This window comes from Aphelocoma coerulescens, assembly GCF_041296385.1.
Source record: "Aphelocoma coerulescens isolate FSJ_1873_10779 chromosome W unlocalized genomic scaffold, UR_Acoe_1.0 ChrW_unloc_scaf_4, whole genome shotgun sequence".
In the NCBI taxonomy this organism is placed as follows: Eukaryota; Metazoa; Chordata; class Aves; order Passeriformes; family Corvidae; genus Aphelocoma; species Aphelocoma coerulescens.
This window is the reverse complement of record NW_027184083.1, coordinates 2,655,040-2,681,250: the sequence shown is the minus strand read 5'-3', so window position 1 is coordinate 2,681,250 and position 26,211 is coordinate 2,655,040. Positions and strand designations below refer to the sequence as shown.

The 26,211-nt window shown below is 42.6% G+C and overlaps 1 protein-coding gene across 4 annotated transcripts in view; it reads right to left on the bottom strand.

The window, feature by feature from the left end:
- Window positions 1–3,353: 3,353 nt before the first annotated feature.
- Window positions 3,354–26,211, bottom strand: part of LOC138102902 (sorting nexin-2-like) — a 173,330-nt gene continuing 150,472 nt past the window's right edge. For all 4 annotated transcript variants that reach the window (XM_069000689.1, XM_069000690.1, XM_069000692.1 and 1 more), the window contains 5 exons: window positions 9,575–9,780; window positions 7,428–7,571; window positions 4,700–4,780; window positions 4,524–4,595; window positions 3,354–3,751 (listed from right to left, as the gene is read on the bottom strand). In XM_069000689.1, coding sequence (XP_068856790.1) covers window positions 3,701–3,751; window positions 4,524–4,595; window positions 4,700–4,780; window positions 7,428–7,571; window positions 9,575–9,780 — 554 coding nt within the window. In that variant the 3' untranslated portion in view covers window positions 3,354–3,700. The remainder of the gene's footprint in view (window positions 3,752–4,523; window positions 4,596–4,699; window positions 4,781–7,427; window positions 7,572–9,574; window positions 9,781–26,211) is intronic.

Sequence of the window (26,211 nt, the reverse complement as noted above, 5' to 3'; positions counted from 1 at the left end):
CCGGGACCCTCCTACGTCACCGGGAATCCCTTCCATGAGTCAGACCCCGCCCCCGCGGGGAATCCCTTTTACGTCACGGGCTCCACCCACATCCCCGCCCCCTCCTTTGGCAGCCCCTCTCCTAACCCCGCCTTCCCCTTCGGTTCCCACGCCTCCCCCTTCGGCTCCCATGGTCCCGCAAACCTGGAAGTAAACTGAGACTGTGTGTTCATAGCTGCCCCTGTTACATACAATAGACAGGGACAGAATCCCTAGTGGGAACCATTCCTGTTTGCCAATTTAAAGGAACTGTGTAAGGCTGCAAATGATTTCGGGTGGGAATTTCAAAAGCCTAGTTCAGGCTACTTTTGATGCAAGCATTCTAGTGCTGCATGATATTAAGAGAATCATGTCCTGCCTGCTCTCCCCAACTGAATGTCTGTTGTGGGAGAGAACATGGAAAAGGCTGCTCTGGGACCTCCACGCAAGTTACCAGAGCGATCCCAATAGATCAAATTTAACCCTAGAGCAGCTATGCGGTGAAGGCAACCTAGAAAAGCCTTTAGATCAGGCCCGGACATTCCCGGAGCCGGTCCTTGGTGACTTGAAGCAGGCTGCAAAGAGGACGTTGTCCCTTACCCCCACCAGCTCTACCCCTCCTGCCAGCTACTCCAGTATAAAGCAGGAACAAGGGGAGAGTTTCATCAAATTTGTAGACCGGTTAAAAGGGGCACTAGGCCTGTCAGCCTGACCTCAGTGCCCAGCAAGATTATGGAACAGATCATCTTGAGTGGCATCACACAGCACCTACAGGATGGCTGAGGGATAAGACCCAGACAACACGGGTTTATGAGGGGCAGGTCATGTTTGGCCAATCTGATCTCCTTTAATGACCAGGTGACCCACCTGGTGGATGCAGGAAGGGCTGTGGATGTTGTCTACCTGGACTTCAGCAAGGCCTTTGACACTGTCTCCCACAGCATACTCCTGGAAAAGCTGGCAGCCCACAGCTTGGACAGGTGCACGCTTCACTGGGTTAAGAACTGGCTGGACGGCCAGGCCCAGTGAGTAGTGGTGAATGGTTCTGCATCCAGTTGGAAGCCAGTCCCTAGTGGTGTCCCCCAGGGATCAGTGTTGGGCCCAGTCCTGTTTAATATCTTTATTGATGATCTGGATGAGAGAATTGAGTCCACCATCAGTAAATTTCCAGATGACACTAAGCTGGGAGCATGTGTCGATCTGTTGGAAGGTAGGAGGGCTCTGCAAAGAGACCTGGAATGGTTGGATAGATGGGCAGAGTCCAATAAGATGAAGTTTAATAAGTCTAAGTGCTGAGTCCTGCATTTTGGCCACAATAACCCCCGGCAACACTATAGGCTGGGGACAGTGTGGCTGGACAGTGGCCAGGCAGAAAGGGACCTGGGGGACTGATGGACAGCTGACTGAACATGAGCCAGCAGTGTGCCCAGGTGGCCAAGAAGGCCAATGGCAGCCTGGCCTGTATCAGGAATAGTATGGCCAGCAGGACGACAGAAGTCATTCTTCCCCTGTACTCAGCACTGGTGAGGCCGCACCTCGAGTGCTGTGTCCAGTTCTGGGCCCTTCAGTTCAGGAAGGACGTTGAGATGCTTGAACGCATGCAGAGAAGGGCAACAAGGCTGGTGAAGGGTCTGGAACATAAGCCCTATGAAGGGCAGCTGAGGGAGCTGGGGTTGTTTAGCCTGGAAAAAAGGAGGCTCAGGGGAGACCTTCCACTCTCTACAACTACCTGAAAGGAGGTTGTAGCCAGGTGGGGGTCAGTCTATTCTCCCAGGCAACCAGCGACAGGATGAGAGGACACAGTCTTAAGCTGCGCCAGGGGAAGTTTAGGCTAGACAGTAGAAAAAAATTCTTTACAGAAAGAGTGATTGGACATTGGAATGGGCTGCCCAGGGAGGTGGTGGAGTCACTGTCCCTGGAGGTGTTTAAAAAGAGTGGACATGGCACTTAGTGCCATGGTTAATTGATAAGGTAGTGTTAGGTCATAGGTTGGACTTGATGATCTCCAAGGTCTTTTCCAACCTAGTTGATTCTGTGATATATAAGGGATGGATTTTAGAATCCATCTTTACTCCTCAAATATCTACCTTTAGGAACAGACTAGCCATATGCAATTTGACTCTACGAATGGAAACTTTAGTGAATGCAACTCAGTTGGGGTTTACTGAAATAAATGAACAATTGTAAACCACGACCTAAATGACCTTACAAAACAGATTGGCTTCAGACCTATTGCTGTTACATGAACATGGAGTATGTGGTTATGTGAATTTAAACAGCAATATTTTTTGTGTGCACATTCCAAATGTGACTGCTAAATTGGATGATCAGATAGAGAAGATAAAATTGGTTGCTGCATCTAGAAGAGAATGAAGGGTAGGATTAGAAAGTAACTGATTAAATAAAATATTTAGAGGGTTTGGATTTTCTTTGACTGGTTGGTTGGTCTCACTTTTGCAAAGTATAATTATGATCATAGTAATGATTGTGATTATAATACTTGCTTTAAGGAGCATAAAAACATGATCACTAATGCAATGTGAGGAACTTATGTGATGTTAGTAAAAAAGCAAAGTGAGGCTTATGAAAGATTGAAGGGAAGAGAAGCTTCAAAAGCCTCAAAGGGGGGGAATGTTGCCAGATTAAAAATTGTTTGCACCTGGTGGGCTAATACAATGTTTATGCTTCAAAACCCACTGGCCTATGGAACTGCACAACGCTTATTCTGTAGGAAGAAGAACTGGAAAGCAACCAGCTCAGTTGTGCCAACTTTTACCAGTTCACCAGGTGGTCAGGTATGATTTTTGGGGTCGCCGACCGCCAGGGACCACCAAAAAAAACCCCAGGACAGAAGAATGCATGCGTAAAGGGGAGGGAGCATATGTTAAGGACTTCAGGGAAATGATTATCATATGTATGTTTATTCTGGGAAAATCAATGAATATGTATGTAAAATATAGTATATAAACAGGAACTTTTCTGTACTCAGCATGCACAATATTTTGGAGGAGCTATCCCCTCATTCATCTGTTAAAGAATGCCTGCTTCTTAATGCTACATTTGTGTTAAGGAGTTTTTATTTTTACTGATTTTTGGTAACAGTACTTATCCAGCTGGGCTTAAACTATGACACTAGGTGATGTCTAAAAGATTCTTTGTAACCCAAACCATTCTATAACTCTATGTGTTGCTGCCTTTGATAAAATCTCAATCTGTTATAAATGCTACATTTAAGAATGCTAGCAAATATCTAGAGAAACAAAATAAAAGTTTAATGTTTCACAAGATACATTTCTTTATTACCATAATCACAGAAATATGATTTTGTACAGGAATGTGTAGGTGAACATTAATCAATGCAATTAATTTTGTTTCAAAGATCAGGTCAGCATACTACTGAACATTGTATTGTAAAGAATAAATCTGCTTTTGGTGCAAGTATTACGATGCAATAGTGTTCAATTCAGCAATGTATTGCAGAACATCATGCCACAGTCTACTTCAAAGAGGGTCACAACATGCAGTTTATTAATAAAATGCTGTGGTATATAAAACCACTATGTGTTAATTCATAAAATATATAGTGGTTTATTTGAATTATTTTGAAGTGATTTCAGTGTGGAATTTAGTTTTTATTCAGGAGAAACAGCCAGAGTCTCTTGCTATTTGGAATAGTCTTCTTTTAGGCGATGGATTTAGCTTCAGGTAGGAATGCCTCCCAGTATTTTATTAGCTTGTAGAGAAGGAAAAAAAGCTACCTTACTTTAAGTACTGAATATTGGAAAAACCCACACATACTCCTCCTCTTGTAATGACTTTGTCTTCACTGGACAAAATAAGAACACAGATGTTTATCCATTGTCCATTCATTAATTATCCATTCCCATTATTATATTATGCAAGAAAAACACAAGTAATAAACACACAAATCTGCTCATCTGCTCATGCAAACAGAGTTATTCTTACCCACTGAGTACAGAATATAGCTATACAGAATTTGTTTGCATGGCGAGTTTGCCATTCTTACCTCTAAAGGTGTTTGGGGTTTCTTTAATTATTTTATTTTTATTAATCAAAGCTGGAGGGCTATATTCCCAGATTGAAAAAAAAGGGCATTAGTTTGGAAACCAGGCCTACTTCCAAGTCACCAAAGGCTGTTTTATTGCTGTACAATATTCAGTATTTTTTTTTTTAAGCAGATAAAGATTTGAGTATTCAAGTCTCTTCAGTAAGCCTAAGCATGTATTTAATGAATTTTACTCCAATCTACAAGTAAAAGTATTACTTGAATAGACCCTCCCCTCCCTTCCCATCTCCCTGAATTAGGGCTCTGCAAGTAAGAACAGTAATAGCTGGGAAATAGCAATCACTATGTTCTCCTGCAATAGATTACAGACTAGAGTTAGTTCTCCATGTTTTAGAAAATGCTATACTTAAAGCCTGCCTTTTTTAACTAACCTAATATGGAACATATTAACTTGTACAAAAATTTTAAAATTTCTTACCTGCTGTTGTGTTTGCACTAATGATTCCAGGTACTTGATAATAACAGTTTTAAAGTCTTTCAATCGTTCCCTCTGTTAATAAAGTAAATAATTATGGCAGATTAACCTCTTAACCAAGTTTGCATCAATATTATCTAAAGCAAAACTATAATTTATTTGGACAAAATTATACATGCCTCAAATCTTTTCACTTCCTCACGAATGGTTTTGGAGATCTGTTCAAAATCTTTTTCCCCTTGTTGAACTTTTGTCTCCCACTGGCAAAGGAAAAATATGCAGAAATAAGACAGCATTCAATGTTCAGTCTATCGGTATCTGAACTTTTTTTTTAGTATATTAGGGATAGTAATTCAATAATTTAAAAGCATTGATTTTTTTTTACATACTTAAGGGAAAGTCTCAGTACAATAATTTAAAAACAATTTATAGAGAAGAATGCCATCTGATCAGTTAAAACAATTATATATCAGGTAATATTATCTGCATACCAAATATAAAAATATCTTAATATTGTTATTAGCATTATTAAGAAACAAGAAATTTAAAGACTCCTTAGTGAAAAGGATCTCTAAATCTTTATTAGCTATTCCTTTTACAAGCACTGCTATGAAAGGAACCTAAACCTTTAAGCTTTCTTACCTGTTCTATCAAATGTGAAAAAGTCTCAAAAATAGTTGTCTGTACCTTCCTATTTACATAAGAGGTTATTAAATCTTCATCCCCACCTATGGTCAAGTAAATGGTCATTTTTGCCATATTTCTCCTGCAGATGACAAGCTAACAGGGATGTGTTTATTGGTCAGAATGTATGTTGTTTAGGCAAGCCAAAACACAAACTCTCTTGCTCAGTGGGAATTGTTTAAGCGACAGCAGGAATTAAAAAAAAAAGAAGAAAGAAATGCAGGTAAGAACACAGAAGGAAAATTCAGAGGAAGTGAAGTTGCTTGTAGGGTTTTGCCATACTGGGAACAAGGCATTAATATCAACACTACAAAACACAACACTTGGTCATGTTTATCCTTATTTTATGTCAAAAGACATCCAGCTACACAATTAAGAAAGCATCACCAGCTGTATTATCTTATTATTACTAGACCTTCCTTTGCTCCTGCCTTTATGTAACTATTATATTGCTAAATTTAAACCATCTGTGTAAGTATATTATGAAAAAAGCTATCATCCTGACACTTCAGACATATACATGCTAACAGAAATTATAAAAATGAAACTGTATCTGTTAATATACTAACTGAATTATGGGAGCTAATAGATCTGGTAACAGCTATCTTCCTCAAAGAAAATGCAGCCAGGAAGCAACATGCACCAATATAATATATTCCTGCTAGCAATCTAGTGGTGCTATTTAATCACAAGAGCATTTTGTGGTGCCGTGCTGTCTTACTGTTGTGATATGTAATGAACATCTATTCAAATAAATATCTTGAGATATTTATGTATTTAGTCTATTTATTCAAAATTCTCTTAATGTCTTTTCAGATGTACATTTATGGAGCTATGCAATAAGTCATAACACGATGTGCTTCAGGGAAACATTAATATGTGCACAGCCTAGAGAGTTAGCTAATAACTAAAACTATATAAAATTCAGTCTAGGAAAGAGAGATTAAGACTGCTTTAAAATAGCTTGTGCCTTCGTATTACAGCATCTTAGAGGTGCCCAAGACTTCAGAGATTTTGCCATCTTACAGTTTCTGACAAGGAAAAATCACCCCCTTGTTTTATATGCTGTTTTGAGGACTACTCTTGTACCTTTTATCTGCACAAAGGAACTGAATCACAGATGAAGCTCAAGCTGGATAGGCTTCCACTTTTCAATATCTTTGTCAAAAGGACTACTATTAAAGAATTCAGCAACTCTGAATATATTTCGGTGGAAGCAATAATTTTCTGCCAGCATATTCAAATTCTGGGTTTACTTAACAAGCTTCTCTAAACACACAATAACGTAGGAAAAAAATCCTTCAAGAACAAAATCTTTAATTCTTTTTATATTAAGGACGATAAAGGGTCATTTAGTATTCCCTACTGCTCCAAAGAGTCAGGAATTGGTTTTGCCAATGAGTTCCAGCTCACTTCTGTATGGTGGATGGATGACGTCAAGAGAGTCAACCAGCAAGAATGTGGTCACAAAAGAGTAACTTTTTTTCCTAGTCAACAAGGGCGTTTTTAAAGAAAATAAGAAAGCCACGTTAATGAGCAACTTCAACACCGTATGTAAAATATATTGAAGTGCAGAAAGAACAAAGCAACTTGAGTTAGTGAAGAATGAGGCAACCAAACAAAATAAAGTGCATAAGAGATTGAAGTCTGCAGTGATGTTCTCCATTATTTAATGAGAAAATAGTGGTTGATAACTAGAATACAATAATGTTAAATAATTAAGCTGTCCTACCTCTTCAATCTCCTTAGTGAAGCATGTTAAAAAAAATGTATAATCTATGAAACTTCAACATTTTGGATTTTTACTGAAATTATAATATATGTGTATTTTTAAAAAGTTAAATATATACACAAGCAAAACATAAGAACAGTTCTCTGTTAATCCTTTTAGGTAGATTTTAGCTTTAGAAACCAAGAGATGTTCTTCTGACTATCCAAGTCATCTTCAACAGTTAAAATCATTTTTAAACTTGCTCATGTTCCCCTCTTCCCATCTCCCAGACTCTTTAGGGACAGTATTTGACTGCCTTACATATCTCAGAATGGGTAACAATTATACCCATCTCATATTTTAAAGAAATTCCATTTAACAATGTCAGTAAATATGGAAAATAGTTAATATGTGATTTGAAAAAAAAATTGTATAAAATAGTACAGTAATGGGGAAAGAATCAATAAAAAAAGTTTGGCTGACAGAATAATATTAGTACTTGACAACATTACCTCTTTTATATCATCTTTAGCTTGCTGCAGTTTATCAGGTCTGTTGGCAAGTTGGAGCTTTGCTTCAGCTTCACGTTTTTTTTGTAAAGTGACCTGAGCATCTTGCCATTTCTGCCAGGATTTCATTCGATGATCAAACACTCCCTGTAAGTATGGGCATTTATTAAGCAGTTGCAATTGTTAAAGCTGTCTATATTCCTATTAGAAAAAGTTATTTCTGGATAAAACTGGAACAAGTATACTCAAAAGAAACTTCACTGTGTCTTAGATTTAATTTGACATCATCCTTGCACAGCTAAATACCATCTAAAAATAAAAGAGGGTATTCAAGAAGCCTCTTTAGAACAGACCCCTTGATGCTCCAAACCATTTTTTTCCTTGTCCCATCACAATCCTACCAAAGCAACCACTGTAAAATGCTATAATACCCAAATGCTTCTCTAAATACAGATTCTAGCAAACCTTTTCATTGACTATATGCATAACTGGCAGTACATTTTTGTTAACAATGGATGGAGGTAGTAGAATCAAAGTATACATTTTTTATATATTATGTATTTGATAGACTATAACTATATACATAATGCAAGTGGATATATATAAAATATAAAAATATTTTCCCAACAGTTTGACAAGTTCAAAGATATTTCTGGATAAAATTCTAAGACATCCCTGGATTGACACTTGGCTGGCTGCCAGACTCTCACCCACAGCTGCTCTCTCATTCCCTCTCCTCAACAGGACAGGGGGAGAAAATAAGATGAAAAGAAGCTCACAAGTCAGTATAAAGACAGGGAGATCACTTACCAATTACCATCACAGGCAAAACTGACTCAACTTGGGGAAGATTATTTTACTGACAATTAAAACCAGAATAGAATGATGAGAAACAAAGGCAAAAACTAAAACACCTCTCCCCTCCCTCCTTCTTCCCAGGCTCAACTTCACTCCTACATTCCCAACTCCTTTACCTCCCCCTGCCTGAGCAACACAGGAAAGATGATGTGCAGTCAGTTCACAATAGTTCCTCTCTGACACTCCTTCCTCCTCACACTTTTTCCCTGTTCCAGCATGAGTCCTTCCCCCAGGCTGCAGTCCTTCAAGGACCGCTCCTGCGTGGGCTCCTCTCCACAGGTCACAGTTCCTGTCAGGAGCCTACTCCCATGTGGGTTCTCCGGGACTGAAGCTTTCTTCAGGGCATATCCACTTGCTCAGGAGTGGTCCTTTCCACAGGCTGCAGGGAAATACCTGCAAGCACCTGGAGCACCTCCTCCCTCTCCTTCTTCTCTGACCTTGGTGTCTGCAGGATTGTTTCTTACACTTCCTCCTCACACGCACATACTGCTGAACAACAATTTGTCCTTTTTTAAATGTGTTTTCACAAAGGTACCACCAACTTTGCTGGTTGGCTTTATTTTGACCAATGGTGGGTCCATTGGGGAGCTGTCTGGAACCAGCTGTGCCTGGTCTCTTCTCACAGAGGTCACCCCTGTAGTCCCCTGCTACCAAAACCTTGCCACATAAACCCAATGCAACCCCTCCCCATGTCAAAATCTAATTATACTGTACACCAAAATTGAATTCTTTATTTAATTAGATGTAAATCTTCAAGCAATATTTGTTGCTTATTTACTGAAAATATTGGTTATCTAATATAGCCAAATTATGTTCTTGAAAACATTTTATGAGCATAGTGTAAAAATCAGTAGCTTGAAAAAAACATGTACAGCATGCTAACTAGTATGGTATTAACATTAATCTAATTAGAAGATATTCACCATTTCGATTCTGTCTGGATCCTATTAATCCATGCCCATTTTTTGTCACAACAATTTTTAACATGGGAATAACTGATCGTGGATTTATTCATTTTACTTGATTGGAATTTCAAGCAAAAACTCCGGAAGTCTTAACTGCATAATGAAGTGTGCAAATGCATACAAACATTCATAGAATCGTAGAATGGTTTGGGTTGGAAGGAACCTTAAAGATCATCTAGTTGCAACCCCCCTGCCATGGGCAGGGACACCTTCCATTAGATCAGGTTGCTCAAAGCCCCATCCAACTTGGTCATTTACCTTAAATATACAAACTGCAAAGTGTGACACTAAACACAGAAATTATACATTTTTCCTAGCAGCACTTACTTTTACTGCAGCAATAAGACGAATGTAGTCACCGAGTAGTTCTGAGAAGACATAAAAATCAGCAAAAACTTGTTCTTGATGCAACTGATCTATCTTCTCCTCAACCTCTGCAAGTTGAGACAAAGCTCTAGATAGAGCAGTGTGGTCCTCAGAATTACCTAACATGGCAGCGCTTTTAGCAAAGGCAGCTGTGCTGGCTGAAAGCTCTGAAATACAGGAGTGACATCCAATACAATGAAGTTAATTTATTATGTTACTGTTCAAGATAGATCAATCAACCAAGCAGACCTCTGTCCTACATCAACTGTAAGTTTATCAACTGAAAAATATAAATTATATTTCCCAAAGCTCATGATAAAATGCCCAAGGACATCACAATGAAAAACCATTTAGAACATAGTGAACCCAAAACTCTCCAAAATCAGTAAATGATTTGCTGAGCCTGTTACATGATGCCTATTGTGTCTTGCAAAACACATGGAAGAAACTGTCACTTCAGTATTATCCAACTGCTTAGTTCAGAAAAAGTCCAAGCCCACAAATCAAAAGTCAAGTCTCCTATACAGCAAATTCAAGACAATCTTAACTGGTCTGTAGTGAAGTTGTTCCATGCAGCTGGGAGGGAAGAAGAGGAAGAAAATTATTCAATGAGAACATCAACACCAGAGTAGAATTTGCTTCCATTATACTGTTCCGTTGACCAAAGTATACTTAACAAGACTGTTTATACTGTAATATATTGTCATGTTTTTATATGCCTTAAAAAAAGGCATGTGACTTTGTGCCTGGCATCCATGAAGCTGAAGTTTTGAGCTTATTAATTAACAAACACTTAGGCAACTGTGTTATCAAACCGCAAGTTGTGTACAATGTCAACTCCTCTGAAGAACCTTTGGACAAAATCTCATTGTAATCCAATTTAGTTAAGGATTAAAAGCATAGGTTTGTTTACAACTGTGCTGCTTTTACTGAATCACCAGAACACCATAAATATTTGTAGAAGTGTCTTCAGATATTTAAAACTATCACAATTTAAATACCACTCTTAAAAAAAAAAAAAAAAAAAAAAAAAGCATTACTTGAAATCTAAGATAAGGTGTCAAATCAGCAATAATCAGATACATTCCCATTTTCATTACTTCTTAAAATACTTTTTAACCTTGAGGACATCTGATATCAGAGACATCTGCCTCTACAAAGAATAATTCCTGGTAGAGGTATGAGAAAGCAATTTAAGACACAGAATCACAGAATGTGTCAGGTTGGAAGGGATCACAGTGGGTCATCTGGTCCAACCTCCCTGCTCAAGCAGGGTCATCCTAGAGCACGTTGCACAGAATTACATCCAGATGGTTCTTGAATATCTCCAGTGAGGGAGACTCCACAACCTCTCTGGACAATCTGTTCCAGTGCCCCATCACCTGCACAGTAAAGAAGTTATTCATATTCAGGTGTGTCAGGGTCTCCTCCCCCTGCCATGTAGCCCTGGGAGAGGGGCCCTGGGACAGAGACGGGGTTTCCCTCGCCCCTGGTCAGCCTCGTTCCCCATTGGTTGTTCTGTGTTTCCCTGCGCGGGAAGGACCCTCGGGTCCGGTGATTGTAACAGTTCCTCGGCAGATCCCGGCCATGCGGCTGGAGAAATAAACATCTCTGAAACATCTATCAAGAATCTGTCCATATATATTTCTTTTCCACGGGACTCCTTGTTTGATATGCGTGTTACAGTATCCCCACTGTAACACAGGTGGAACTTCCCGTGCATCAGTTTCTGCTTTCTGACTCTTGTCCTATTACTTGGCACCACTGAGAAGAGCCTGGCTCCATCTTCTTTACACTCACCCTTCAGATACTTATAGACATTGATGAGGTGCTCTCTCAGTCATCTCTTCTTGAGGCTGAACAGGCCCAACTCTCTCAGCCTATCCTCATAAGAATCACAGAATAATTTAGGTTGGAAAAAACCTCTGAGATCATCTACTCATATTCCTCACACAGGTGGTGATAGCCTACTAGGGGTGATGGCCTGCTAGACCTGTTGTTTAGGAACAGAGAAGGGCTGGTGGGAGATGGGGTGGTCAGAGGCTGTCTTGGGCACAGGGACCATGAAATGATAGTTTTCAATACTAGGTGAAGTAAGGAAGGGGGTCAACAAAACCTTTGCCTTGGACTTCTGGAGGGCGGACTTTGCCTTACTCAGGACACTGGTTCAGAAAGTCCCCTGGGAAAAAGCCCTTAAAAACAAAGGTGTCCAGGAAGGCTGGACATACTTTAAGGAAGAAATCTTTAAGGCACAGGAGCCTATGTGCTGCACATCCCTACGTGCACATCCCTATGTGCTGAAAGATGAGCTGTTGGGGAAGAAGATAGGCCTGGCTGAATAGGGAGCTTTCTCAGGAATTCAGGGGAAAAAAGAGGGTGTATCACCTTTGGAAAAAGGGGCAGGCAATTCATGAAGAGTACAACGATTTCATTAGGTCATGTAGAAAGAAAATTAGAAAGATGAGAGCTCAACTAGATCTCATTCTGGCCACTGCTGTGAAAGGTAATAAAAAGTGTTTTTATAAATACATAAACAACAAAAAGAGGGCCAAGGAAAACCTCCATTCTTTATTGGATGTGTGTGAGGGGGAATATTGTCACCAAGGCTGAGGTACTTAATGCCTTCTTTGCCTCAGTCCTCAACAGTAAGACTGCTTATCCTCAGGGCAACCAGCCCCCTGAGCTGGTAGACAGGAACTGGGAGCAGAATAGACCCCCTGCAAGCCAGGAGGAAGTAGTTACTGACCTGCTGTGCCACTTAGACACTCACAAGTCTATGGGACCAGATGGGATTCATCCAAGGGTGCTGACGGAGCTGACGGAAGAGCTCGCCAAGCCACTCTCTATCATTTATCACCAGTCCTGGCTAACCAGGGAGGTCCCAGATGGCTGGCCAATGTGACACCCATCCACAAGAAGGGCCAGGAGGATCCCGGAAACTACAGGTCTGTTAGCCTGACCTTGGTGCCCAGGAAAGTTATGGAGTAAATCATCTTGAGTGCAATCACATGGCACATACAGGACAACCAGGGGATCTGGCCCAGCCAGTATGGGTTTAGGAAAGGCAGGTCCTGCCTGACCAACCTGATCTCCTTTTATGACCAGGTGACCCACCTAGTAGATGAGAGAAATGCTGTGGATGTTGTCTATCTGGATTTCAGCAAAGTCTTTGATACTGTCTCCCATGGCATTCTCCTGGAAAAGCTGGCAGCCCACAGCTTGGACAGGTGCACTCTTTGCTGGGTTATGAACTGGATGGATGTCCAGGCTCAGAGAATGGTGGTGAATGGTGCGGCATCCAGATGGTATCTGGTAACTAGTGGTGTTCCCCCAGGGATCAGTGTTGGGCCCAGTCCTATTTAATGTCTTTATCAATGATCTGGATGAGGGGATAAAGTGCACCCTCAGTAAATTCAAAGATGACACTAAGTTGGCTGGGAGTGTTGATCTGGAGAGTAGGAAGGTTCTGCAGAGGGATCTGGACAGGCTGGATCAGTGGGCCAAGACCAACAGTATGAGTTTCAATAAGGCCAAGTGCTGGGTCCTATGCTTTGTCCACAACAACCCCAGGCAGCACTACAGGCTGGGGGAAGAGTGGCTGGAAAGCAGCCCAGTGGAAAAGGACCTGCAGGTGCTGGTCAACAGCTGCCTGAACATGAGACGGCAGTGTCTGGGTAGACAAGAAGGCCAATGGCATCCTGGCTTGTATCAGAAATAGTGTGGCCAGCAGGACAAGGGCAGTGATTGTCCCTCTGTTCTCAGCACTGCTGAGGCCGCACCTCGAGTACTGTGTCCAGTTCTGGGCCCCTCAAGAAAGACATTGAGGTGCTGCAGCATGTCCAGAGAAGGGCAACAGATATGGTGAAGGGTCTAGAGCACAAGTCCTACGAGGAATGGCTGAGGGAGCTGGGGTTATTTAGCCTGGAGAAAAGGAAGCTCAAGGAAGACCTTATCAAGGGAGACCACTACCTGAAAGGAGGTCGCAGACAGCTGGGGGTCGGCCTCTTCTCCCAGGTAACTAGTGACCGGATGAGAGGACATAGCCTTAAGCTGTGCCAGGGGAGGTTCAGGCTGGACGTTAGGTGGAATTTCTTCACAGAAAGGGTTGTCAAGCATTGGAACAGGCTGCCCAGGGAGGTGGTGGAGTCACCATCCTTGGAGGTGTTTAAGAAAGAACTGGACGTGGCACTTAGTGCCATGATCTAGTTGACATGGTGTTGTTCAGACAAAGGTTTAACTTGATGATCTCAGAGGTCTTTTCCACAACCTAATTGATTCTTTGATTCTGTGAGTCCAAACTTGGACTGATCACCACCTTGTCAGCTAGACCATAGCACTAAGTGTCATGTCCAGTCATTTCTTGAACACAAAGACGCTCTGATTCCTTATCTTTGTCACCCTTCGCTAGACTCACTCCAGGAGCTCCATGCCTCTCCTACTGATGAGCCCAGAACTGGACACAGCACTCTAGATGTGACCTCATCAGGGCTGAGTAGAGGGGCAAAATCACCTCCCTTGACCTGTTGACAATGCTCTTCCTAAGGCACCCCAGGTACCATTGGCCTTCTTGGCCACAAGGGCACACTGCTGGCTCATGGACAGTTTGTTGTTGACCAGGATCCCCAGGTCCTTCTTGGCAGAGCTGCTTTCCAGCAGGTCAGCCCCCAGTCTATACTGGTGCCTGGGGTTATTCTTAGCCTGCACTTGCCTTTGTTGGATTTCAGACAGTTCCTCTCTGCTCATCTCTCCAACCTATTCAGGTCCTTCTGAAGGCCTGCACAGCCCTCTGGGGCATCGGCCACTCCTCCCAGTTCTGTGTTGTCAGCAAACTTGCTGAGGAGGCATCTGCCCCTTCATCCAAGTCACTGATGAATAAGTTAAACAATACTGGGCCCAGTATTGAACCTTGGGGACACCAGTAGTGACAGTCCTCCAATTAGATCCTGGGCCACTGATTACAACCCTCTGAGATTTGCCATTCAGCCCATTCTCAATCCAGTCCACACTTCCTGAGTTTGAATATGAGGAAGTCATGAGAGACAGTGTTGAAAGCCTTGCTGAACTCAGGGTAGACAATATCCACTGCTCTCCCCTTATCCATCCAGGTAGTCATATCATCATAGAAGGCAATCAGGCTGGACAAGCATGATTTACATTTGGTGATCAGGAGTCGTCAGCATAGATTCACATTCTTGTCATCCATGTGGAGAGAGATTGCCTGCTGAATGAGGCACTCCATCACCTTTCCAGGAATTGACGTGAGGCTGACTGGATGGTTGTTCCCTGGGTTCTCCTTCTTACCCTTTTTGAAGACTGGAGTGCCATTTGCTTTCTTCCAGTCCTCAGGCACCTTTCGTGATTGCCATGACCTTCCAAAGATGATCATGAGTGGCCTTGCTATGATGTCCACCAGCTTGCTCAGCAGTGTTGGATGCATCCTGTCAGGGCCCATGGACTTGTGGATGTCAAGTTTGCCTAGGTGTTCTCTGACCCAATCCTCCTTGATGAAGGGAAAGTCTTCCTTCCAAGATTCCTTTACCCTGATCTCCTGGGCCAGAGATCCCTGAGGGCTGGTTTTGTCAGTGAAGGCCAATGCAAAGAAGGCATTCAGTAACTCTGCCTTCTCTGCGTCCTCTGTTACCAGGGTCTCGCCTCCATTTAGTAATGGGTCCATATTATCCTTTGTTTTCCTTTTGTTACCGATGTATTTGAAGAAACCCATCTTGAAGTCCTTGACATCTTTGCCCAGATTTAATTCCAGATGGGCCTTGGCCTTCCTTGTCTCATTTCTACTTACTCTGACAGCCTCTCTATAATCACTACAAGTGACCTGTCCAGGCTTCCATCTCCTGTGTATTTCCTGCTTATGCTTGAGTATTGGCAGGAGCTCCTTGTTCATCCATGCATGTCTCTTGTCCCTTTTACTGGATTTCTTGCTCATTGGGATACACTGTTCTTGAGCCTGGAGGAAATGGTGCTTGAATCAGCTCTCTCTTTCCTGCAGGGTCTGTTCTCATGGGATTCTTTCAAGAAGATCCCTGAAGAGCCTAAAGTTAGCTCTCCTGAAGTCCATGGTTGCAATCTTACTTGCTGCCTTGCTTCCTCCTCACCAGATACTGAACTCCACAATGTCATGGTCACTGCAGCCAAGGCTGCCCCCAACCTTCACATCTCCAACAAGGCCTTCCCTTTTTGTTAGTTTAAGGTCAAGCAGCACACCATTCCTTGTGGGATCCTCCACTACCTGTTGATTTACCAAAATATGAATATTGACCTAATATCGATATCCAACTGAGACGGACAAAAACTCTCTAACAGTTTAAAGTTAGAAAGTGCATGTTTTATTTGGCACCAGGCACTGCGTGGGATAGCTCCCTAAGACGCAGGCCCCGATACAAGCAAACATGATACCTTTTACTTCCAAATATTATGAATATCCAAAATACAAATGCATATTCATAGTGTTAACACCTCCCATTCTCTGCTTCGTATGGAAATGAGTTTACACATCATTAAGCATGCGTAGTGTGTGTTCTAAATTGAGTCGGTGGTCTTGAATTGGGTCAGTGGTCCTAAGGAAGATGAAGTAACTCATCTTCCTCACTTTGACCTTTTTGCCTTTCTGAGTTTTAACAATCCTAATTACTTTAGTGACCTCTAAGTTTCCTCTTGCATGACTTTTGGATGGGCTCCCACAAAGGGAGGAAATTGGTAATTGTCTTTATTCTATACACCAACTTATCAATGTTTCTGCTCCTTATTCTAAGCACAGCTAAACAAACATGCAAATGATGGATCATCAGTTATTTGGTAATCAGTTACTAACATCTAAAACCCTATTTCAGGTCCAGCTCTCCTAACTATTTTAATTAACTCTCACTGGGCCCAAATTCTTTCCTATTCCACCCATTCCAACACAGCTAGCCTATAACTAAAATCTTTATGTTTCTTCTAAATCTATGTTTCACTGTGACAGGAAGTTGTCATCAATGGTTTCCAGGAACCTCCTGGACTATTTGTGCTTCACTGTGTTGCTTCTCCAGCAGATGTCAGGGCAGTTAAATTCCCCACAAGAACCAGGGCCTGTGACTGTGAGGCTGCTTCTAGCTGCCTGTAGAAGGCCTCATCCACTTCTTCCTCCTGATCAGGTGGCCTATAGCAAACACCCATGATAATGTCACCCTTACTAGTCAGGCTTTAATCCTAACCCATAAGCTCTCAACTAGCTTGCCATCCACCCCAAGACAGAGCTTGATACATTCCAAGTGTTGTCTCACATAAAGGAGAACTACACCACCACGCCTTCCTGGTCAGTCATTCCTAAACAGTGTAGCTCTTGTAGTTGGGTTGATGCTGACCAGATGCCAGGCACCTACCAAAGGCACTCTATCACTCCCTTCTGCAGCTGGACAGGGGAGAGAATATGTAATAAAGGGTTCATGAGTTGAGATAAAGACCAGGAGAGATCACTCACCAAATACTGTCAAGGGCAAAACAGGCTCAACTTCGAGAAATAAAGTGAATTTATTACTAACAAAATTAGAGCAGGATTATGAGAAGTAAAATACCCTTAAAAAGACCTTCCCAGCTCTACTTCCTATCCCAGCAGTGCAAGAAGACAGGGAATGGGGGTTATGGTCAGTTCATCACCTGTAGCTTATCCCGCTGCTCAGGGAGAGGAGTCGTTCCCCTGCTCCACCATGGGATCCCTCCCACGGGAGACAGTTCTCCACGAACTTCTCCGACATGAGTCCATCCCATGGGCAGCAGTCCCCCTCAAACTGCTCCAGCATGGGTCACTCTTCTATGGGGTGCAGACCTCCAAGGGCTGCAGGGGCACAGCTGTTTCACCATGGTCTTCACCACGGACTGCAGAGGAATCTCGGCTCTGGCGCCTGGAGCACCTCCTCCCCCTCCTTCTTCATGCACCTTGGTGTCTGCATAGTTGTTCTCACATGTTCTCACTCCGCTCTTCTCTGGCTGCAATTACAACTGTGCAATAACTTTTTTCCTTTCTTCTTAAATATGTTATTACAGAGGGGTTACCACCATTTCTAATTGTCCCAGCCTTTACCAGAGGCACATCCATCTTTGGAGCCACCAGGGATGGACTCTGCTGGACATGGAGGAAGCTTTTAGCAGCTTCTCACAGAAGCCACCTCTGTAGCCCCCCCCGCTACCAAAACCAGGCCATGCAAACCCAATACACCCTTCATGACAACATTCCAGTCATGTGAGCTATCCCACCATGTCTCTGTAATTGCAATGAGATCAAAGCCCTGTGACTGCACACAGATCTCTAGTTCCTCCTGTTTGTTCCCCATACTGCATGCATAGGTGTACAGGCACTTTATAGAAGTGGGGTTTTGTGTCAATATCCCAGTAAGGGCGCAAGGAGTTCCCCATAGTCCTGTCTTGTGATTACGTCTTTGGCTGCTTGCACTTGCTGGAGATATCCCCTCTTAAGTGTTCTTTTGCTACTTGGGTGCGCGCTATAGTTCTCCACCTCCCATACCTTATTCCTGTCGAGCCTGGCTATGTCCCTGTTCCCCTTCAAACCTAGTTTAAAGCTCTCTCAACAATCCCTGCTAACTCCTGAGCCAGGATCCTTTTATCCCTTTGAGACAGGTGGACATCATTTGTTGCCAGCATGTTGCTACCTGCTCAGAGAGAGCCGCCCCTCCCTCTCCCCGAGACTGGTCAAGCAGCCATGTGCTCTGAATCCCCTTTGCTCCAAAGCGCGGGCAAAACTGAAAGTAACTCAAACTCTGGAGCAGTGTCTGATTGGCCAGTTATCCTGGGTCTGCCCCTAGCTCTCCCCTTTCCCTTCTCGTGAATAAAAGAGAGAGCTCAGATTGGGCCTGCCCTCTTTGGCTCTGCTCCCTTCTGCGAGCAACTTCTGTGTGTCTCTGTCTCTGACTGAAAGCATTTAATTGCAGGATTAAGGCATAAGCCAAGAGCTATATTTCTCCCTCTTTGCTTCTACTTGTGGTATTAGCTTTGCAGCTACCACTTGCCGTCTTCAGAGCTACTGAAGTGCCAGATTGCCCGTGTAACATCTCTAGGCTGCTCGAGGCTTTCTAAGGCACTGAACTACCAGCCTAGCCGGCTAAGAGTTGTGAGTATTTCCACACCAGCAGGCTCAGTGTCATATAAACTGACCCATGATCAAAAACCCCAAAATTCTGCTGGTAACACCAATCTCGAAGCCAGGTATTCATCTGTGTGATTTTCCCATTTCTTGCCCTACCATTCCCTGCAACTGGCAGGACAGAAGAGAACGCAACTTGTGCTCCAGACCCCTTGACCAGTTGTCCCAAGGCCCTGAGGTCCCTCTTGATTGTCTGCAGCCTTCTTGTAGGGACTTGGTCAGTACCCACCTGGAAAACCAGTAGTAATAGTCAGTGGGCTGTACCAGGCTGGGAAGTTTCTAGGTGGTCTTTTACTCAGACCCTAGGGAGGCAGCACATCTCCCTATATCAGGCCCTCAATTCCTTTTAAAAAGGAGTCACCAATGACTACTACCTTACTTTTTTTCTTAACTGTGGAAGTCATGATGCTGGAGGTACGCTGCCCTGCCTTAGGTGACCTCTCCAAGCTGGATGGACCTTCATCTACTTCCTCATTTACCTGATCCTCAAATTCCAGGGCCTCATATTTATTGTGTGAGGGCACCTGGGGAAGTGAGGTAGGTTGGGAAGGGATTTGTCTGCCACCTGGAGCAGAAACCCATTTCTATTCCCCTCTGTCTCTAGGGTCCCTTCCATCTGCCTAGTGGTAGGAGGGTAGGGGATCCATTGCTTCTTGTGAAATGGATGGCAGGTCTGTTTGTCTGAGGCTTGGTAGACTGAGGTTTCACCAGTAAATCTCTTCTTCAGTCTCTAATACTTCACCTCTCAATTTGGCCACTAGGCTAAGTAGATTGTTGACCTGATTGCACCTCACACAGCTGTTCTTTCTGCTGCCCTCTGAGAGCAGCACCAGGCTCTGGCACTCCCTGCAGCCTGAGACCTGGGCCCCTGCATGCTTTCATGGGCATTCTGTCTGAGTCACCACATCCTTTCTGGTATGCGCAGAGGAAACAACTTTTGTCTGAGTGTACACCATACCTGAGCTCTCTTCACAAGGGTGATGACCACCAACTGAGCTAACTGAGCTGGCAATGCCTCAACGCCCTTCCTGCTCTGCCTGCGTGAACTGCTGCACTCGTGGTCACTCTTGCTCCCTTGGGGCAGCTTATATACGAGGGGCTGGGGCACCTCTCTCTGCTCTGGTATCAAGGTCTTGTCGGGTAGGAAAGCTCACCTCCCTCCCTTGGCATGATACTTAAACATAATGCATCTGTGTCAGAAGGTACATTTATGGTCTTCCATGTACTACAAATCAAACTTTGATTTATTTAATTTACATTAAAAAAATCATCTGATTGAAAGCAGTATTAACAAAACTGCTACATAGATGATTAAAATATTAAGCTTATGGACATCTCTCAAAAACTAAAATTTCTAGCAAAAGAATGAGAAAAGGAGGAAAAGTTATCTACACCTTTGCCTAGTGCTCCTCCCATACAGGGAAACTCCTTCAAACTGCAAAAATATCTCTGTTTGTCTCCTATCAGAAAGTAGTGTTGGGGAAACTAGACCAGGGATTCAAACTGAAAGAGGCCATAATAAGTGATAAAGGAAAAACTGTTTTCCTCAGAGATACTGGAGCAGAATCATCCATGGTGTCTTGGGGTGACGTTATGATGTGTATCCCATATCGCTGCCTATGCCCAAAATTAATTTTTGTGCCTTTCTGTGCCTCTAAACTGAGCCTGAGAGGGGGAAGGAAAAAACTGAACAAAACTTTTTCAGGGCAGTTTGCAGCTTGTTCAAGGTCACACAGAGATAGCAGGGTTTTTTTTCAGCTGCGGGAGGAGAGCGAGGAAGCACCCGGCTTGCTGCTTTCCAGTCAGCTTTTGGCCAGTTGTTTCAGCTTCTTGTTCTCCGGAGAGAGAGACTGAGAGTTGGACTTTGTTTTTCCTTCTCTGGAATTCCGGATTTTCTCCCTTTTATACTGGACTGTTTTTTTCAACCTCAGAGCACATCGGGAGGACTTTCCACCGGGCACAGAGGGCCTGGCCCTGGCCCAAGCCCCAGCGCTGAGGAGACCAAAGGGAGGACTCTTAACACTTTCCCAGGTTTTTTTTCCTCCACAGTGAAACATTTTATTATTTAGCCTTATTTTCCTTTTCCCGTGTGTTTGGTAAATAAATAGTTTTATCTTCTTCACTTTCCTTCGAGGAAAATTTATTTTTTCCCGAACCTGGGGGGGAAGGGGTAGTTGTGCCTTCTCTCAGAGGTTATATTTCTAAATTTGGCCAAACCGGAACACATGGTTAAAGCAGAATCATGTCCTGGAGTCATCCCTCTGAAACATCAGAAAATATTAGTGAATGGATTAAATGGAGTAGTGGTTCCTTATTCAATTGTTAAGGTATAATTGGAATTTCCTTTTTCCACCCATAGTCATCCCTGCGCCCCCTCCCCCCCCAATAGTGAGTGCTGCTAAGAAACCTAAATATAATGTGTATGGATATTCTGTGAGGCAAAAGCTGGATACAGGGCAAAACTAAACAGGCTTTTGAAACAACTGATGAAGAAAAAACGCTTGTTACCTTTTTCACCACCAAATGGATAGGGGATAGGAAATAAGTCCCCGTGTCCACTTGGCAAATTGATTATGTCAAACCTTTCCCTCAAACACCTGAGAAGTGATGTTATATCCTTACTGAAGTAGAAATAATATTGGGCTCAGGGAAAGGTTTTCCTTGCAGGAAAACTGATAGTCTTACTCCTGTGGGAGGACTTAAAGGATAGTTTTCTGACACTCCCATACCTTCTGCTGTTGTCTTGGGGTGACTTTATGATGTTGTATCCCCTATTGCTGCTCTATGCCCAGAAATTAATTTTGTGCTTTTTCTGTGCCTTTAAACTGAGCCTGAGAGGGGGGAGAGGAAAAAACCAAGTGAACTTTTCAAAGCAGTTGTTCAAGGACACAGATACGCACACTCCTCTGCTTCTGCAGCAGCAAGAGCAGAGGAAGCGCCCTTCTTGCTTTTCAGCCAGCTTTCAACTCCTTTTCTCTAGAGGGAGATGATGAGTTGAACTTTGTTTTCCTGGGACTTCAGCTTTTCCCTTCTTCTCTTCTGGACTGTTTCAACATCAGAACACATCGGGAGAATTTTCCACCGAGGCCCCGGGGTGGGCCCACATTGACCCAGCTCTGAGGGGGAGGACAGAGAGCACATCTACAGAAGGACTCTGAAATTTTCCCAGGTTTCTCTCTACAGCGAGAGGTTTTATTATTTAGCATTATTATCCTTTTCCTGTGTGTTTGTTAAATAAATAGTTTTTATCTCTTTCACTTTCCTCCAAGGAAAATTTCTTTTTTCCCGAACCTGGTGGGGGAGGGGTGGTTGTAACCTGCCTTCTATCAGGGGATATTTTCCTCCAAATTTGTCCACACTGGCACAGCTGTGCAGTCTGACAATGGCTCTCATTTAAAAATTAAAATTGTACAAGAGTGGTGTGAACATAATGGAGTTGCCTGAGTGTTCCACCTGCCCTACAGACCCCAAAGTAATAGCATGGTTGAGAGATGGAATGGTCTACTAAAATGAACTCTAGAGCTACATTTATATACAGAAAAATGGAGTAAAGCCCTACCTGAAGCTGTCTGATGCTTAAATAACTGACAGACACTCACCAGATGCCCAGTGGTTTAGCAGGGGGGGGGTCCCGGGTGCAGGGGAACCAGCCAGAGTCACGACACGAACACTGATACGATTTGAGCATCGTGCTCCAGTTTTATTGTTTACTTACACCAAGTTATACTTTGCAAAGTTCACGCCCCTTTCCCACGAGAAAGCCTCTAAGCAGCTGGGGAGCTGACTAGTGTATAGCTTTTCCCAAGGCTGTTCAAGGCTGCCGGCTAGCAGGTGCCTTGCAAGCCTATCTTCAGCCTGAGGCCCCGTCAGGGGTACTTCTGCAACAGCCCTGGGATGCCCAAGCTCTCCTGGGGTATCATATGCCCCCGTTCCACAAGGAATTCCTCTACACAGTGGAATGAGCTCATTTTCCTGGTCTCCAAACAACAAAACCTGTAAAACCCCCACTGTCAGCCTGTTGCTTTTCTCAGCGTGACGCTGTTCTTGACTGGAACAATAATCATGTCATTCAGTTAATGAACATCATCTCTCAAATGGGTAATGAATCAAACTGTTGGTATTGTTTACACCATTCTCAGTCTTCACATGCTAATTCCGCATGGTTAGCTGAATCTGTTCCTGAAACATCTTGGTATCAATCTAAATTGGTATACTTACTTCCCAACCCTCCAACTTATAAAGCCCAACCTTTTATGGCACATTCATATGATAAAACCCCATGGTGCATTACAATGCATGAACACATAAATTCAGTGTGGGAGAAACAAGCCTTTGTGACTATACTCTGCTCTACAGCTAGATGCAAACCCACTTTCAGATGATATGCTGTAATTGAACCAGAGTTTGTAATGACTCCAATTTAAGAACCACATGGATCTGTAAAAACAAAACACTGCTCTTTTAAATATTTCACCACTCTGGAATCTTGCATGGAATATTAATGGTACATTTTGCTGAAATTCTATAATTTCACTGGTCCTAATTCTACATTTTACATTTTACAGAGTAATGGTTGGTTAAGTACTAACAACAATTGGACCACCTGTAACTGGCATAACATGATCGGCTCTATATATGCCAATTCTTTTTCATACTATTTGAACGAGCCACACTTCCCTACTCAAACTTCATCATCCTGACAGTGAAAAGGAGACATATCAATGGTGTGAGAAATATTTCCCTAGATATTCTTATAAAATCAAGTTGGTGGCCTACCATTCTAGCATCTGGATAGTTCTGGCTCTGTAGCAGAAACATGTATAAAAGTCTTCAACCACAATAGGAAGGAAGTACTTGTACCATAGCACATCTTGTTTCCTGTGCATTTCAAACCAAAAATTTAACTATTCCTTTTTTACACAACCATTAGCCTGTATGCCATAAGCATTTTGTAATTAAACCCCTGGTAAAAACACCTATTTACACCTATATCATGATTACCTATTCAAAACCATTAGGCTGTTGGAAAATAGAATTATTGGGATCAATAAAAGAACTGTGCAAGCTATTGAGCTGGAGGTTTTTGGGCCTGTGTGAGACACTTTCCGTGGGAAAGTCTCTGTTGTGAAGCTAAACAGTTTCAGCCTGAGAAATTTCAGGGAGTAACGTACTTGCAGGTGTGATATCTAGGAGTATAAGGGAGGCAAGGGCAAAATTCTTTTGATCATAACAAGACCGTGGAAAACTGCCAATGTAGTCCAATTGTGTAGAAATAGAAATATGTCCTGATAAGCGTTAAGCCACTTAGGAGCTAACAAGCTGGTATACTATATAAGTGTCTTTAGACTGCTAATAAAAGGGAGTGTATTTTTCAACCATATTGGTTTGGCTTCTGTTCGTCTCCCCCCGCCGGGGATCCGAGCTCCCCGTCCCGCCGCGGCTTCCGACATTAGGCCACAGACTATCTTCTAGCATCACAAGAAGGTGTATGGGTACTGCCAAATACCATTTGTTTTTATACTAACAAATCTAAACAAATTTAATATCATATAAACATAAATCAAAGACAAGTTCATACCTTTCACCAAATAACTCAAGCAACCCTTGTCAGAAGGTCTATCAACTGCCTGGTTTTGGCTGTGGTCTTCGTTACCTGACTTCAGAGCATGGGCCTGTCATGTTCTGTTAATATTAGCTCTTACTATGGCTGTTGGAATTATGTTATTTTGTATCATATCTTGCTTTAAATCTTTATGCATATTGGTTACTAAAAATTAATGTTTTATACTCTCCTCCCTCCTCAAATGAACAGCCTTCAGACAACAAAAGGCCCATTACTGCTGTGGAGTCCTTTTTATGACCCTATTACTAAGTTGCAGGTCATGGGCAAGAGGTGATGGTGCCACCACCACTGGCATATTTCCCTGTTTGTGATGGTGTTGGGGGTGGGGTGTGGCTGGTACCCCCTGCTCCTGACCCCTGGTAATATGGTTAGCATAACTAATGTCATTTTATAAGGCAAACAGACATTCTCTGTGACCAACCTGGTCACGTATTAGTCCCCTTTCCCCTCATTATCAGGCCCTGAAGGTCCTGTGAACCAAGTAGATAAATCAAAGATTTCTTCTTTCCCGCCCTATTGGCCTCAAGATTCCTGGGTCCCAGGCTAACTAATCCCCTTCTTACTGGCCTTGAAAGCCCTAGGCATCCAGATAACCAGGTGTTGTTGATGACTCCATCACAGAATAGGGAAACATAACAGAGCAGTTACAAGTCCTAAGAGGGAACTTGGACCAGAACTGCTGCTGGACAGTGAGACCTGTGACCTCCCAGTGGCCAGAGGTGCCTCCACTGTCACCTGCTTCCTCCGAGGATTGAGTGACAAGTGTTCTTTTATATGTCTTTCAAATATAGATTATGATTGTTATGTTCATACAGTAAACCAAGTATTAAGATGTGACCTGATTTGCAGAGGGTCCAGGTGATTAGAAACCATAAGCTAAGTGATGCTATAAAATTCTGAACTACTGTTGCTAGATGAAAAATTGTCTACACCTGGTGAGATAACACAATGTTTATTCTTCAAAACCCACTGGTCCATGGAACTGCACAATGCCCATTGTGTAAGAAGGAGAACTGGATAGCAACCAGCCCAGTTGTGCCAACTTTTACCAGTTCACTGGGTGGTCAAGTATGACTTTGGGGTCGCTGACCACCAGGGACCACCAGAGAGACCCCCAGGACAGAAGAACGCACGTGTAAAGGGGAGGAAAAATATGTTAATGATTTTGAGGAAATTATTATCATATGTATGTTTATTCTGGTAAAATCAATGAATATGTATGTAAAATATCATATCTAAACAGGAACTTTCCTGTACTCAACATGCGTGACTTTTGGAGGAGCTACCCCCTCGTGCATCCAGCTGAATAAAGAATGCCTGCTTCTTAATGCTACATTGGTGTTAAGAAGTTTTTTTATTTTTACCAATTTTTTGGTTACGCTACACTACTTATAAAATTGTACTACACTGATTCTGCTTATAGAAATCTTGTATTATTCTGATTATAAATTATATTCTATACTAATCATAAAATCCTGTTAAGTAAAATAAATCTCCAACTGTAACTATGACTTAGTGCTGTCATCATTCTGCCAAAGATCCCTAAAAGAACCTGTCTGTCCCCTTGGTTTCAGGTGACAGCATGTGATCTAGATACATTTATTGATGTCTACTGTCGGATATCACTTGCTAGTTATGCTATTAAATCTCTGCAAGAAAAAAAAGGCTATGCTAATCAATATTGTAACTTTCAAGTTCAAATATATTTTTGATAAAATTAAGGTTAAAAACAGATATACAGATATACCAGAAATGCTAGAGCAGTTTAAATGAAAAGGTAGCATTAGAAGACTTTTGCATTGAAATTTACTGCAAAACTATTTG